This window comes from Nestor notabilis, unplaced genomic scaffold (genome assembly GCF_000696875.1).
Source record: "Nestor notabilis isolate BGI_N333 unplaced genomic scaffold, ASM69687v1 scaffold2983, whole genome shotgun sequence".
In the NCBI taxonomy this organism is placed as follows: Eukaryota; Metazoa; Chordata; class Aves; order Psittaciformes; family Psittacidae; genus Nestor; species Nestor notabilis.
Genome location: NW_009922187.1, coordinates 11,887 through 28,884, shown reverse-complemented (window position 1 = coordinate 28,884; position 16,998 = coordinate 11,887). Strand labels below are relative to the sequence as shown.

General features: G+C 37.6%; 1 protein-coding gene across 1 annotated transcript in view; it reads right to left on the bottom strand.

Annotated features, from left to right (window-relative positions):
- Positions 1–1,396: 1,396 nt before the first annotated feature.
- ARHGAP18 (Rho GTPase activating protein 18) overlaps positions 1,397–16,998 on the bottom strand; it is a gene marked incomplete at its 3' end in the record, with an annotated part of 25,887 nt that continues 10,285 nt past the window's right edge. Inside the window, exons 4-10 of the mRNA XM_010011489.1 lie at positions 15,738–15,907; positions 13,329–13,494; positions 11,135–11,226; positions 8,383–8,460; positions 5,488–5,647; positions 2,852–2,934; positions 1,397–1,632 (exon numbers count right to left, since the gene is read on the bottom strand). Of these exons, the coding sequence (XP_010009791.1) occupies positions 1,397–1,632; positions 2,852–2,934; positions 5,488–5,647; positions 8,383–8,460; positions 11,135–11,226; positions 13,329–13,494; positions 15,738–15,907 (985 nt within the window). The remainder of the gene's footprint in view (positions 1,633–2,851; positions 2,935–5,487; positions 5,648–8,382; positions 8,461–11,134; positions 11,227–13,328; positions 13,495–15,737; positions 15,908–16,998) is intronic.

Genomic DNA, 16,998 nt, shown 5'->3' with positions numbered 1-16,998 from the left:
GTTTCCAAACACTATTAAATATCAAATAGTGAAATCTAGATCTTTATTTTTTAAGTAAACACATGGTCTACTGTGACTTTCATTGGGCTGCAATGCATCTAGATGTGAGTACAGTAATACTGAATGTTGTCACAGCACTTCCTCCCTCTACACATATAGATCTAATGTATTTTTTTTTCATATGCCCAAATTGACACAACCTGTGGGATATATTTTTTCAGACTAGAACTATTTTGAAAAATCTGGGAAATAAACCAAACAAACAGCCCAATCTTCTAAATGCATCATGCTCGTAACCAATAAACTATGAAAACCATATTAACTTGCCATCTATTGAAATTCTCAGTTAAACAACGGTAGATATCCCCTCTGCTATATCCACTTTTTCACTAGAAGTCACAGTCTTACTAATAAAGTACTTGAGATGTATGTTTCCTTACATCATTAGGGGTCCTTTCCTGTTTCTCATGCTTTTCCCGGTCATAAGCCATCTTTTTCAGAAGCTTCTTCATAGCTTTGTCCTTTTTCTCCTTCTTCTGGCTTTCAGTGTTTTGTTTTCTCACTTGGTTAACAATAAACTTAGGAATCTAGATGAATACAGATATTAAGTATGAATATCTATGTAAGTTCCTTAAGTAACTAATGTATCAAAACTTTGTAAATTGACAAACAGGTAGAACTTGAAAAAAAGTAGTATTTCTTTCCAGTCATAATTAAAGATTCAAGTAATATAAAGCTGTCAAACAATTCTAAAAACGCTCCATTTGTGATGCTATATTTCATGCAGTGAGCTCTCAGAGGAAGAGAGGTGGAATCATGCAGTGTTTTTACTTTCCTCAGCCAAAAAATTTCCCTCAATACTTCATCTGTACAATGGTGAGAATAATATTTCCTCACATGCAGCGAAGGTCAAAATTTTTTAAAGTTGCTGATGGACAATAAAGCCTGAACTTCTCCAGTGTATCTAAGCTAGAGCTTTGTTTAAGACCACGACACAACTTCATGTTGTATCAAAACATGTTGTATATAATAAGAAGTTTGGCCCAAAAAGGAAATGGACTAATCATTGTTTCCTGTTAATATCTCTAAGATAGAATAAAAAGAATAAAATAATAAAAGAATAAATTCCTAATAACAATGTATACTGATAGGCCAAATACAAAGATTCCCCAAGGACTTACTCTTGAGTTCACATACAGTACATACAATATTAAAACTCAGAACATCACAGCTTAACTCTACCATAAGATGTAATGATCCTGTTCCACGCCTGTAAGAGTTACCTATAGACAAGAACTCAGCTGGATGGGGCTTATGTATCTCTAAATCATGGAAATAAGTTCATATTACTTCTTTGTTCAGATGCTTTGTTTGTAAAATGTATTATTTCCCTGACCCCTCCCTGCCCATTACGAATACACTTACTGTCCAGAGAAGTTTTTGGTATTGAATCATAAAACGCATGACATTTGCTGTTCCAGCTGCCATAACAAACTCGCTTTGTTCAATAGTCTTTGAGCTAAAGCCATGAAACGTGAAAAGGTTTGGGGCCATCACCATTGCAACATTCTTTAGCGTCATTTTATTTTTCGCTCGATGATCAATTACCCTTTGGAGGAATTCAAGCAGTACCTGAAAGAACAGCAGAACTTACAGCTCAACTCCGCACATGAAAAAGTTACGAGTGAAACACGATGTTACATATTTTTGGAAAAAGCTCTTCATTCCTTGTAAAACCATATTAGAAGCAACCAATAATAGGAAGTGTGGATATGTTTGTTCAGAGGACTGTAATGCAAGCTTTGTTTCCTTTAAGTAACGAAGTACAAAATTCTTGTTATTTCTGCGGATAACATTTTCAAAAGAATACAAGTGACTTCAAAGCCCTGCACAGTAAGATTTTTTTCCAATACCCCTGTTATGTAGGTGCATAAGTAGCATCCCACAGATGCTTGTGAAAATGTTACTGTTGGGTTTTCTTCAATTGAAAGTGAACAGAATAGTGCCAGTTGTCATGATTATGGAAGCATGGAGTAGCTAGTTCTGTAAGGTAAGCAACTTGTGAATAAACTACTGCATTGCAAGTGACGGGTAGCCAGGTAGAAACTGACAATCTTCAATTAATTCAGCTCCTGGTATTTGTAACTCAACTTAGGAGCCATCCTGACTGCTTCCATACAGTAAATAAACTCAAAACCAAAGTCATGTTTGAACAATAAGTCTTAATAGGATTTTTTGCCTGTAATAGATGTTGTTTTGCATCCTACATAAATCCTGCACATTTGTTTTTGATTATAGCAATTTCAATAGTAAGCATGTTCTAAAAAAGATGAATAGCTTTGCTACAAAAGGACAAGTCCAAATTGGAAGACTCCATGTAACGTGCTGCAAATACCAATAGGAGGTGTAAATTTCTAGATTATAAAGAAGAGAAACAGACAACACAGAGAAAAGCAGGGAATAAAAATTAAGAGCTAAACCCATTTCATAACTGCAAACTCTCATTCACAGTATTCTAAGATTGGTTATTTTTTGCAGTGGAAATAATGACTGCTGCTGAAAAAAAAAAAAAAAAGGAACAGAACTTGTAAGAGAAAAAGGTCGCTCACTGGGAGATTATTACTGCAATCTCCTGGAAAAATTTCAATGACTTAAAAGTGATTTGGGATGAATCAGGGTTCTGAGGGCTTCTTTCCTGAAGTTCAAAAAAAACCAAAACACAACCACCACAAAATTGGATGAACTGGAAAAAAAGAATGTGAAAAGACAACAGCACTCATTACAGTGGATTCACAGAAACAGACAAAATACTTGTATATTTGTGCAGGAAGAAAGTATTAGCAAATCTAACCTTCAGAGTGTCTCTGTTTGCTTCAGGTAGAAGGAGAACCAACAGATTCAAAGCTTGCAGTTGCTGTTTCTTCGTTGGAAGTTCTGCAAGTGAAGCACACGAACCTCACTACTTTAAAATTGTCATCTGTCCTCTTCAAAAAGCATGATTTCTAAGGGGAACCTCTAGCATAATGCCGAATGCATACAGACGGCTAATTGTCACAGTATGACAACAGACTGGCAGATCCTTGTTTTCTGATACTCATTTCCAAATGTTCTTTTAGGATTCAGCTGCTGTATGACTCAGCAGTCTTCTGGCAGTATTTTCTAGATGTCTTGTGATTCTTTATTTTGCAATGTTACGAGAAGAAAGAGTCAGCTAACGGTTCCTCCCTTTTTGAGCCTGTGCCCTAACATATGAAAGAGTATATTCCAAACTGCTTTCACAGTTTCTCTGATCGCCTTAGCAGTTGCATGGTCTCCCAAGTCACCCACACAGAATGAATACCACGTGTTGCTGAGTAAGGCAGGTCTCCAGCAACATAAGTAGCAGCAGCTGCAATGGCAAACCAGTGGGGATAAAGCCAAGAGCAGAGAAGCTTAACACATATCTAGAGCAGTGAGTGCTGTACCAAATGCAGCGAGCTATAATTAAAGTGATTTGGTTCTGCCTTTTACCCAATTGCTCAGTGGTGTGCCATTCACCCAAGATGCAGGATGGGCACATCCCTACATTCCTCCACCTCCTAGAAAAGCTCCTACGTTCTGTCAGTTCTGAGCAGCAGAAAGTCCCAGCTTTCTCACGTTTGTCATCTGTGATAAACTTCCCCCTGTCACGCTTTAGAACATGCTCTGTCAAGTCTTCTCAGCAGATTCCTAATGAATCAGACCATACATAAAACGAGTGAAGACAGAAGTACTTGCACTTGACATAGTTTTGTCACACTATTTCAAAATTCAACAGGGCTGTTCTTGTGCATCCTGCTGTGATTCTAACTGAACTGCTATTTCAAATGCATTTTATCCAAACCAGTTTGGGATATATCACCAAAAAAAAGTTCAACGATGAAATTAGAAAAAAAACAAACAAACAAACAAACCAACAACTTTGTTGATTACTTTCTACCATAATAAAAATTAAGGATCTGAACAAATAAGCAACAAAGTATATTGCCATTTAAAACATGCAAGTGGTGATAACAGTGACTCTGCCCTAGAAAGACATATATTAAAAATAAGCCTTAAATTTAGTTCCAAACCACCAGATCATAATGCTCAAAAAGCAGTGAGAGTTCAACCTTTCCCTAGGAATGTAAGCAAAAATGGAATTGCAAAACAATTAAAAGTTGTTAACATAAATCAAGGTTTTCTGTCTGTTCACCTAAATAATGGTTGAATTTTAGTCGTTTAAATTACTTAAATGAAATTAAATTGTTTAAATTCTGTTGTTTAAATATTTAATTCTAACCGCCATGCTACTTAGAGTACCATGAAAAACACTGATTACTGTCACAAAGATGACTCTTTTTCTCTGCCACCTTATCTTATTACATGTAACCACCAAGACAGGCAGACAATTTAAACAATAGGAGGCCATGAAGTGCTGTATCTGTTTTGCATTAAATCCTTTAGCTCAATGTAGAAAGTGTTTTGGATCCTGGCACCTGAGTATCTTCTGGGTAAGTAAAACCACATAAGCCTTCAGACAGCTCAGGAGGGGCAAGGAGAAACCCTCCTGGCTCCAATCACTATTATGGAAGTGGAACAACCTTGAGGAGCTGTTTGCTGCCAACATCATTTGAAAGCACTAGGGCTAGTTTTACGTTCCTGTTCAGTACTGCAAAATCAACAATACCAGGCTTAAGCACTAACTCCCACAAATTTAACGGCTTGCAAGGCAGCTCACAACCCTGATACTGACACAGCCCCGTTTTCAAGATACTCGTCTATCTGCCTGTCCATGGGAATTCCCTGAAAGTATCCATTAGAAATGAGCCATCACTCTGCCTGCAGACAAGGGAATAGATTTTTCTGAAACTTGTGCCCCTGTGTTGGCTGGGGAGTTTATGTTTGTGGGTTCTTACTCCTGATTCATTATCACCAAGCCGCCCTCTTTCAATTACAGATGGTATGTTTGCTGTCTTGGTGACCAGCTGGCAACGAAGACATTTTCACAGGAACTTGCTGATCTCAGGGGACTACGGGTGATCAGCAGTTCTAACTATTCTGCTCTAACTTTTCCTGCTATAAATGGATAAAATACCCTACACAGTATAAATTACCATTTTTTAGATTTTCTGCAGAACTATTGTACCTTTGCTGTTGTTTTCTTTTGAGGTAAATATTGTTTATAAACTGATGCCATCATACACCATTTCTTTATAACCCATCTATACCTCCTAAAGACTGTCAGTAACATCAGAAAGTGGCTGTGTGCTTTCATTTTATATCTAAAATATTAACCTTGATATTACATGAAAAAAGTTAGCTGTACATAAGCAAAAATATGCTCAGTTTTTTCTCAGGAGAAGCCATATAGTTGTTATTCAATTTGTTTCTGTTTCACATATTATTAGCAAAAAATACTGCTATGGCAAAGAGGCAATTCTCTGCACTGCAGTTTTTCACAGCTGAGACAGAAAGGACACTACTCACTCTGTACATCTTGGAAAGCTTTCAGATATTCTACAGTGAGGAGTGGCTGAGGCAGTTCACGGATGAAGAGTTTTAAAAGACTTGCTGCATCATGTTGCTTTACATTTTCCCAGTTGAAAGTCCCTTCATAAAATTTTGCTTCCAGTTCTTGGCATAGACTCTGAAAGGCAGTACAGAGAGCACCAATAACACTTGGCTGCTGGAAGTCATGCATTATACACACAGCAATACTTTCCATACTTTGAAAGAGGGGAAAAAGGAACATCTGAAATATCACTTAACTCCAGCTGCCACTGATCTTTTGCTACAAAAAGATAAATTTGGGATCAAAAGCACTGAAAGCAAACACATAGTAATAGGCAGCAGATGGCCAAATCATATAGGAAGAAATCCCTTGGAGCTGCCTCATGGCCATATGGAATATATTCTAAGAACCAGATATCATACCCATGCACGTAAGGGTTATGACTCCACCTCCCCCAAAATATTAAGATGTGGCTGATACAGACAGCAATTCTGAAACTGCTATCAAATAGTCTTGCTGGAATGCATGCACAGCCATTTTCATAAACAAATACAGCAATAAGGCATGTTGACACAGTTTTGTATCAAAACATACACTAAGGTGAGGCTGGTTCTTTTCTTAAAACACAGGGAAAAGATTTATGTGACTGGATAGCTGGATGTTTGGCCATCTACAGGGAATTACTCCATGCCACTTGGCACATACAGCTTTGCCAAGCAATGGATGTCAAATGTGCCCTCTGCGGAAGGGGACTGTACTGCATAACACGAGGTTATGCAGCAGAATAAGCAGCATACAAAGTCTCAGTGATACCTCATAACTGTGAGGCTGGGAAAGGGCGTGATACTGTTGACAGTGGACATTACCGTGTACCTGCCCTGCTCCCACAGCAGGGGTATTACTGGGCTTCGCAGATGTATAAATGGGAACACACTGTAAACACTGAGACCTTCTTAGACTCTCACTAAGCATCAGTACCAGCCTTGCATTCACTCTCAGTCAGCACAGTAGGAAGTGGCCCTGAGACACCTCTCACAAGTCCCTTACTTCTTGCCTCAGCTCTTCCAGGCAGAGAAGGAGGGCAGAGGCACTGGTTTGTTTTGCAAAGTATGTGAGATGAAGTGAGGGAAAGTGCTATGGAAAAATATGGCCTTAATTATTTATCTGAACAAGAAGGGCACATTGGATGGAGAATACTAGATAAATTTTTAAGCTACTGTTCTCATTATATTTAACTTTGTCCAAATGGAAAATGGATCTATTTCCAAAGAAAACATGGACACTTAGGTTGATATAAAAGTTGGATGTTCTCAACTGATCTCCAGAGAGATCTTCTGTCTCCACTGATTATGTAGAGGGTTCAAAGGTGCAAAGATCCCAACTCAGATGTCTAAAGTCAAGCGGGTATGATCTCCTGCTCATCAACAAAAGCAAGCTTTAGAAATAAAAATGAAAATTCTCCCCTTGAGTCTCATCAGCAGTATTACGCATCTAGATAAAATTAATTGTTTTATCTGAGAGGCAAGGGCAGAAATGCCAACTATGCATCCTTATGCACCAATGCTTAGATTTTAAAGTAAATGTACTTAACTAAAAGCTATAACGCAATGCTTTAATAACAACTCTAAAATCTGTAGAATAAGACAGCAAAATATTTTTTCTTGAGATTATCTGTACCTTTCTGTAAAACTACATAATGAGGAAAATATTTCTTTTTTCTATAGGAGATAAAAAATTAAGAAAATTAAGAGAAAACATCAATCAGTATGCTAGATTCTTCATTTTTCTATAAAATTTTCTATTTGAATAAGTTAGGGAACTTAACATCTTTGCTAACAAAACAATTGCTTAATTCAAAGAAGCATCTGCAAATGAAGAGGTAAAAAAATAATGAAAATTAAATAGCAAATGATCCCCTGCCTGGGAAATTATATTAAATTGATAAAAATCAAACAATAAACAAATAAACAAAATCCCTTTGAAATCATTCCAGTTTGCAGAACTGACGAAAAGTGGAAAATAAAGAATGGAGGAAAATTGTAAAAAAAAAAAATCTCTTAGTTACTGGTAAATAAACAAAGCCAATTTCCATAATATTCCCTTCTTTCAGTTGTTTCTAATGAACCAGCTGCTGTACCAAGTTTTACAGAACAGAGCCTGGCAGACATCTCTGGACAGCTGAAACTACTTAAATGGTCTTTTCCGTTTGGAATTTAATGCCAGTTCAGACCATCTTTTTAACACATTGACTCTTGGCATGAATCATGCCATGCATTTAGTTTCCTGCACTAAGGCAAATACTGGGGAAGACTCTGCATGTAATTGGCACTCACTCTGCGAAGTGTTGGTGTGCACGGATGTGCATAACAAGATTGCACTTAGTGAGTTGAGTAGTTATATTGCTGTTCATAAAAATAAATGTGAGAGGTTCTTCAGTACATGCTGGCTGCCTTGCCCTGTAACACAGGTTAAGTCTAGCTATTAAAACAGGCTCACAATGCCAGGGAAAGCTTCCTCCTGGGGTAAAAAGACTGTGTATGAACTGTTTAGATGATTAAGCTTGTTCAGTGAAAAAGCAAAAGGCTGGAAAGCTCATGCCAAGAATTAATGAGATTTTGGCTCAACTGAATTTGAAACGTAGGCTTGACTCTACTTCAAACTTGAACTCTAGTCTTGTCCCCAAAGCTACACTGGATGAAACCATCAGCTTTCTGGCTATTATAACTCAGTTTTCTTTGAATAGAGATTTTGCTTTCTGTTTTTCAAGATTTTGATAACAACCTGGTGTTAAAATAAATATGTATGACAAAATGAAATCAGCAAACACAGGTACATTCTGGGAGATGTTAAGAATCTGTGCAATGTCTTACCTTTATTCTTGTTGCAACACCTGGTATTCTAAGAAGTCCTTCTGTTTCCAGAGTTGCCTCTTCTATCTGGGCAATCAACTGCCAAACACAAACCAAACTGCATGAATGAAGATTCCAATTAAAAATTACTGGTAGATAGTTCAGATATAATGGAGCCTTTATACATGTATCTGTGGGTGTGCATATGTGTACACATGCATCTGTGCAGATACATATGTAAGCAAGCAGACAAACACACAAATGGATTACAGGTGTTCAAGAATAGAATCTTTAATATGGTTCTTACCTGTTTTATGAATACTGTTAAAGAAGAGTTTTGTCTATTTTATTAAAAAAGAAAACTATAATTTTTAGACCTCCTCCAAGTCTCCTCCAAAGACTGAAGCAGGGTTTTTTTCCAAAATTACTCTGGTATCAAAACTAAATTCCAATTACTACCTTTGTTAAAATGTCTCAGAATCAAAATAATTAGGGTAACATTAGGGATACTAACTTCCTCATATATACTTTTCTTTACAACTTCACCAGAGAAAAACTAAATACTTCTAGGCTTAAAAGAAGCCTCAGTTTTGCAAATACTGGCATTCTCCTAAAAAACCCAACACTTTCCCATCCTACCCATCGCTGAGATAAACTAGTAGAAATTCTGCAGAAGTATTTAAAACATGTATCATAAATTCTGTTTCTTTAAAAGATATGCCTAGAAGTATTCAATGAAGGATGGATCTAAGAGTATTCAAAATAAATTTGTAAACATCAGAAGCTGATGACATCATTTTAGCACTAATGGTTCTCACAGTGTTTAACTAGGGCACTGCCTTTGTTTTATACCTTCCTGTGCCAGCTCCCGAGTAAGAAGAATTATGCAACACAGTTGTGTTTTCTCCAGTAACAGAAATCAGAGGGGGGTTACCTACTACAGTGTTTATATAACTGATAAATGCCATAAGAACATTCAAACAGAAAAAAAACCCCACAAAGTTATAAAATAGTATTAAAGGTGTCACTGCGGTATATTTTCCTTGGTTAATAAATAGATAGATAAAAGGCACTAACTGGCTGCATCGAACTCTCACTGTACCTGGCTTACACCGAGCAGCAGCTGCCAGTTCCATCTATCATACACAAAGTCCCTGTGGGCATGTTATGTGATTTGCCACGATCACCACATCCAGGGAGAGGCACCACTGGTGGCCACGACTCCTTCGCACACACTCACTCCCAAGTGCCTCCTTGGCAGGCAGTAAGAGGTGACTGCCAGCCACCACTAGCCTCCTCCCTATGGGAAATCCCCCCTTCATCTTGATCAGGGCTGCTTTGCATGGCTTCATTACCAGGCCAGAGACCTGAATTATTATTAGCAGAAACTTCTGGTAGAGACACAAGAATTGGTATTACCCTCAGACTTTCCAGTCGAAAAACTGCTAGACTACATTAGGTCATTATATTTAATGGCAATTCTTCAATGAAATAAAAACTAGGTGTTTTTTTCATGAAATGTTTTTGGTTTTTGGTTTGTTTTTTTTTTTTTTAATAATTAAGCAACCTTCCTATTATCTTGGCTTGTTTCATTTCAGTGATAACCAGAGTACATTTAAAAAGCAGTATGCACAAAAATGTTCCTTCTTGTACCTTATATAAATCCCCTATTCTTGGAAAGAACAAGCTGTAGAGAACAGGCACAAGAAATGAGAAGCTTTATTTTCATACTCTCATTTAAAGAAAAAACATAATCCAAGTTACGTCTGCACCTTGCAAAATAAATCACATCTATAGGCTAGAAATGTTTATGTAGAATTTTCTTCCTGAAGAACTATTCTTACACTGCGAGTAGGATAACACAGTGATCAATCACTTTTTGTCATCTGATTTCTTTTTTTCTACATAGCATCTTTCCCAGAAATGTATTTTTAGGATCCTGAGGAAGCAATTTCTGGCATGAATGACACAGCAATAGTTTTAAGAGAGTGATGCAAAACTGCTTGGAGTTTTCTGTTTCTCAAAAAATAACTTAACAAGCAGGTCCCCAAGCCTACTGAAACGGCGATGACACAGCACCAAGTTTCTGTCAGTGCTAGGACAGGTCCACACACTGTGTTCTCTCCTTTGTCATGCAGTGAGACTTGCTATGCATGGGCAGTAAATCCACAGTCTCCATCATCTTTCCCATTCCTTTCCCCATCACCATGGCATGATACAGGCCAAACCATCCCCCTGTGTACTAAAGCAAAAAAATCTTGAAGAGGGCTGCTGCCACCAACAGAGGCAGTTATTCAGGCTGATTCTCATCTAGCCACCTGCCTTGCGGCCCAACTCACTTCCTAGTAAGATAGGATCAGCCTGTGGGACAGGGATTGAGAATTTCCACAGAATTTCAAGCATCTGTTCTGAAAAAAATAAAGGGCAGCCCAACTCATGATGGAAGTTATACCACCTTTATGAAACGGCATTTGGCTGCAGTAGGTTCTTACACTGATTGTCACGTTTCTCAGGCTTATTAGTAAACTTGCCTAAATCACGGAGACCAGTTGTAACAAAACCCAAACTTTATTCCTTTAACTCAAAATATGTCTGATACAAAGTATTGCATTTATTGAATTAATAAGTAAAGCTGCAAATAAAAGTTATAACAACTTTGATTAGAGTCATATACTGAAAACTGTGCTACAAGACGCAAATAAATCCAGGATGAAACATAATTTGTTTGTCGTTCGCAGGTATGTAACAAGTTGACTTGTTTGTGCCTATTCACCTTTTGAAAAATCAGTGGGATCTTGGTTCCTGGCACCTTCTTCTGATCCTGTTCCAGTAAAACTGACAGCGGGACACCAAATAAGCCACAGTCTGAAGAGTAATGCAAAAGAAACAGAGATATTATCCACATCTGTTCCAGTACATGGGGTAGTGGCATAAACCCACATTTTTGAAGCATTATGTCTATTCGATACATTCAGAGCTATTGACCTTTTGTTCAAAGTGTTTGAATGTCTTTGTCAATCAAGCTAATACACAAAGCATTCTGGCTAAAAAGATTCATTCATCTCTTCCTTCAACCATAAATCAGGAGTCTTCTGTTTTGACTTCTAATTTTCATCCCCATATTCTGCAGCACAGTGAAGCAAACTGCATAAATAAACCATCTGCATGGTTCTCGTATGCAGAATGGATGTGATGATGACCCTGCAATGCCGATCTTCATCATTCAATGCAAGTTACCACAGTTAAGATGCAAATGACATGAGCGAAATATCCAAAAATTTGGCTACTAAAATGAGACAGATGTAACCCTAACCGAGAGTTACTCTGAATGCTTCTCTCTGTGAAAAGTTTTGAAAGAAGAGCTTGCCAACCCTTGTGCTTTTGCATTATACACCACCTGCAGAATAGCAAGATCACCATCTCAGCAAAATGTGGATTGCTTTTTAATTTTATTTTTTAATAAAAGCAAAAGTACAGTTAATTTTTGGTTACAAAATAGCCTTTACAATAGTGCTAAGACAATGCAACATAGCCCTAATGCAAAACTAGCCTTAGTCTTCAAATAAATGGGACTCCCATGCATTTATGGCCCAGCTGAATAAAAGTGAATGACCATTAAAAGAGAACTATACTGATAACTAACCCAAAATTTGCTGACATAGAGCTTCTCTGTCAGAACTACTGACAATGCTGTATGTGCAATTTTTCTGATGCAGCATATAACACTACATACAGCTAAAAACTCCTGCTTGGTATGTTGCTATGCCAATATTGAGCACAGAAGAGCTGTAATTGCTAAAAAGGTGTCAGCCCTTTAGGGAATGTGATACACGTCAAAGAAACATCAATTTCAGTGCTAAACCAGGGAATTCCTCTATCTCTATCACCATAAAAAGTCTACCTATAAAATATGTAGGGACATATACCTACAGTCGATATCTATACCCCATGGTTTTATCATCTTGAAGATCTTGTCAATAATAAAAGTTTCTACTGAGATGAAGTTGGAAAACCAAACTGAGTCTAGCTGATCATTTTTAACTTTAAAAACGGTTTTTCATCAATTCAATGTTTTTTATGACTGCCTGTCATTCAGATAATGCTATGAGTGAAATTCAATTAACAGTAAATTTGGTAAGAAGAATCAATTAAAACTAAAGCTCAAAATACAAGAGAAGAAAGCGTTTTCTCTCTATATATCGGTGGAAGCAGAAGCACTACTACTGCAAAGCAAACAGCATATTCTGAAGAATCTGTTGTTCCTTCCTGTATATCTCTCAACCCTCTCTGTTGCTTTCAATTATTTCAAGTGAGCTATTGCTCTGTCACATTCACTGAACCTCAACAACAAGGTTTTGGCCAAAGCTGGCTTGTGATTAACTGGTAACATATTTCAAGTTCTTGTAAAGCATTTAGCAGAAACCAGAAATACAGAAAACAAACAAAGCACTGAAAACCTTTAACATCTTGAAATTGGTTTTCACGTATCCTATGTTCCCAAGAAAAGCACTGTGATTAACACATATGTATGCTTCAATAGCTTACAGAGCAAAAGGACACATTGCAGCTGTCTCAACAGCCTCTGCAACAGCCCAAATCGTCCACTTAATGTGATGCCATTCAGCATAAAAACCGTATTATGGTTTGAGTAAATACTGGATGGTCAAGGCCTATGTGCACAGGAAAGTCTGTACCACTCAGAAGAGGAAAGTGGTTGGCAATGGCTCTCAGCATCTCCAGCCAAGGGCAACTAAAACAAAGAGCACTGTCCCATAGCTGGAGTGATCATGTTCATGAACTTGCTTAAAGTATGCCTTGAGTTAAGGCATATAATTGAATGCTGCTCAGGACCTATGTTACTATTTATATATTAATACAAATTTGCTGCTGGTCATAAAGAAACTGATGCATTTGTTTATTGGATTAAAACAGACCCATTTGGTTCAGAATATGAAACACTGACTCACCTTTGGTTTTGATTTTTACAGCTTTTTGCTGCTTGAATTCTGTCCCAAGTATGTCATAGAGAGCAGTTAATTCAATCAGTGCTAGAGAATAGACTTTCTTCATGTCCTGAGGGGCCAGGTCACCAATCTTTGTGGTACCTGTTTTGTCCTTCGGCACCCTGAAATTCTAAAAGCAGAGATTTGCAGCTGAGTGAATAATCCAAGTCGTAGCAAATTACTTAGCTTCCTTCAGGGCACACCCTATCATTATGAAGCCTGCTGTTACTGACTAAATCACAAGAGAATCTCCCAAATAGGTTGAAAAGTAGATTATCTTAAAATAATAGAGGGATTTAGTTTCCTAGTGACTTCTGGAGGTCATCTAATTCAACTACCTGCTCAAAGCAAGGCTAAATTCAAAGTCTGGTTAAGTTGCTTGTTGCACTGTCCAACGAATTTTGAAAACTCCCAATAACCTCTCTGGGCACCCATTCCAGTGCTTAATGCTCTCATGGGGACTTTTTTAATTTCCAAAACAGAATTTCCCCTGTAGTCATTTTGGTTCACTGCCTTTTGTCTTTTACTGTGAACCTGTAAGAAGAGTCTGGCTTTGTTCTGCTTGTAACCACCTTCACCCCCACACCACCACATTTAGTGTCCTTTTGCAACCTACAGTGGTGGAAATGGCTATCTGTGAACAATCCTATGCATGTACAATTGGGATAGAAATCCCTCTGCACTTATGCACACAAATTAACATATCTGGCTGCCTTAATAGTAAAGGGGTTCCCTTCTTAGGGAAGGAGGATTCTTAATTATGGCTCATTAATATTGCACTAAATGCTTAGAAGCTGCAGTCAGAGACCAATATAAGGAAATGAGTGGAGAGGTTGAGCAAGAGAGACTTCCTAGCTCACAGAGCTTTTTAACTCCATTAGCAGGCTTCTAAGTAAGACTCTTGCCTGTGCCTGACATTAGTGATTTGCATGACTCAAAGCAGGAAGGCTGACAAGACTTACTTCCGTTTGGAAAGATATATTATTCTCCAGAATTAGTTCCTCATCCTGCACAAACCCAGTGCCAGCAAGGATGAATGGGTGGTTATGGTACATGACTACAAGAGCGCATACTGACACAAACATAATTTAAATATAGTACATAGTTTCCCACCTTGAGGCTTCATTGACTCGCACAAACACATATGTTTAAAAATAGGTGCCAATGATGAAGGTGCAACAAATACAAATTTTAGATTTAAACAGGTTACTCCCTTGCTTTCCCTATCATTTTGCAACAACTTTCATCACTAAAGAAGAAATCCCATAGCCATGTCTTTGAGCAATCCTTCATAAGCCTAGCTAAAAGTGTAGCTAATACATGTTTTATACAACATATTATGCATGTATATATATAGTTAGAGCATAGCTATCATTTCCTTGTTACGGGCTGCATTAGAGAAACATGACTCAAACACCATTAGTGTCTAGTTTATAATGTTTAAGCTAAACATTATTATTATTTATTAGTAGTAGTATTTATAATGTTTAAGCTACACATTATTATAATGTTTAAAGGATACATGGGATAATTACTATCTGAAGAACTGCACACGTCCTTATCTAAATTAAGTGGTTGAAGAACTGTGAAACATTATTACATCAGACACTATGTTTACTCAGACATGTTTGCATACACTGTTGGGGGGAGGGAACCAAACCAAAACCTGATGTTTTTCATGCTAGTCATTAGTTTACAGGTCATACATAACTGCAAGTTCATGAACTGTTAGACAGAAAGAGATCCACAAAGAGATGTCTGAGGATCAACAACAAAATGCCTGGGAGGATTTTCTTTTTTATTTGGATTCATTCAGAACGAGCCTTTTTTAATTAATGGTTGGAAAGAAAAACTAAGCATAAACTAATCCTTAATTCCCCACCATTCGACTCTAGACCCCTACAGACCATTCTGTTCCTTATTCTCATCCCTCACCTACCTGCACTGCATAACCGCACAAGGTTTCTACAGGCATCCACCAACCTTTTTAAATGACAACAAAGCTTTTTATTACAGAGGTAAAGCATCACACCTCAGAAAACAGGAAAAAAGGCTGTAAACAAATGATGTAAAAACACAGTTTGTGTACAACTACCACGCCACTATTCCAGCTTAATATTACCAGTGCATTATTGCTTACACAGAGTGCATTTTGCCATTCAGACAATGACATAAATAGGCATAAAAGTAGTTACTTCCATGTTATTGTGAATACCATTCCCAAAAATGAGTTTTCTTGAGAAGGTCTATCTCCATGAAGCTGGATCCAACAATGTTCTTCTAAATATAATTCACTCACCATCAGATAAATATCATCTAAACAGTACCATTAGTAAAAACAAAGAATGAGAGGCATAAACAGGAAACACCTACCGGGAGAAGAGTGTCACCCCCTCCACCCTTGCACATTTTGCCTACGGAGCTGTCTTTGAAATTAGCTGCCTGTTCTGAAAAAGATATCTCCAAATTTATGTCAGTGTCCGAAGACGGCATGTCTTCAAGCGGGCTCTTCTGCTCATCAGTTCCAAGACTGAACTGTGGACCTGAAAACAGAGTGAAAACAACTAATAATCAACAGCAGTGCAACTGAGGACCACTCAGTGCATGACAGTAAATTTAAAACTAAGTAGAAGTTAATGCTGTGCAACAGGTGGACTTTCTGGTTGCAAATTCACTGATATCTGCATTTTTTTATGTCAGTTAAAAATTCAGCTTCTTACAAAGGTCCATCTTTGGTAGTTTTTCTTGAATAACACTGCCAAGCCACAGGATTCTCTCCCATTCATCTGTTAGGAAAAGATAAAGCAATCCACCTCTAACAGCAGACTCCCAGAATCTTCCAGAGCCAAACAGCTCTGGCATTAGGAGTTTCTTGCCATCAAATGCTTTCCTGCCTCTAAGACTGTAACATCCTGCAACCAAATCAGCAATTATTTCTGCTGTTAAAATTTCAAAAGCAAAACAGAACATTTCCTCTATTATCCAAAGCACTAATATCTGAGAATAACAGGGAGTACATAGATCATGTCTTTGTCCCAACATTCCTGTCCTCACCTCAGTCTGAAGAGTCTAGACTCCTCAAAACTGTTTGGACATGTTTCCATGATACAGGGAAAGATGAAGTACACAAAAATGGCCTTACTTCTCTTTCTTTGTTCCTTAAAGGAATCAAACACTAGACAAATTCAGCACATTCTTTTTTTGTTAGGAAAAAAAAAAAAAACAACAAAAAAACCCCCAAGAACAACAAAACAACAAACCCCACCACCCCCCCAAAAAAAAAAAAACACCACAGAAGGAAAAAAAACCGGAAGGCAGTTCTGCTTTTAGAAAAGTCCAGTTTCATAGTACATCAACCACTGGTTTTCAGTCTGAAGTTAAAATATATCACGAAAGAAGAGTAAAATTATAGTGTAAACAACTGCTGAATACAAAGCATCAAAGCCAATTTAGTCAGAGAAAGGTTCCGATCGCTCTACCATCTCTCTTGTGATGTGGTACTTCTTAAAGGATACATGCAGGACTAGGTTCCTTGCACAAGACATTACAAATACTTTGCAAGTATACGTGATGAAACTCAGACTTTCTCAAAAGCAGGGCAAATAAACAATTCAATTCAATCCTGCTCATTTCA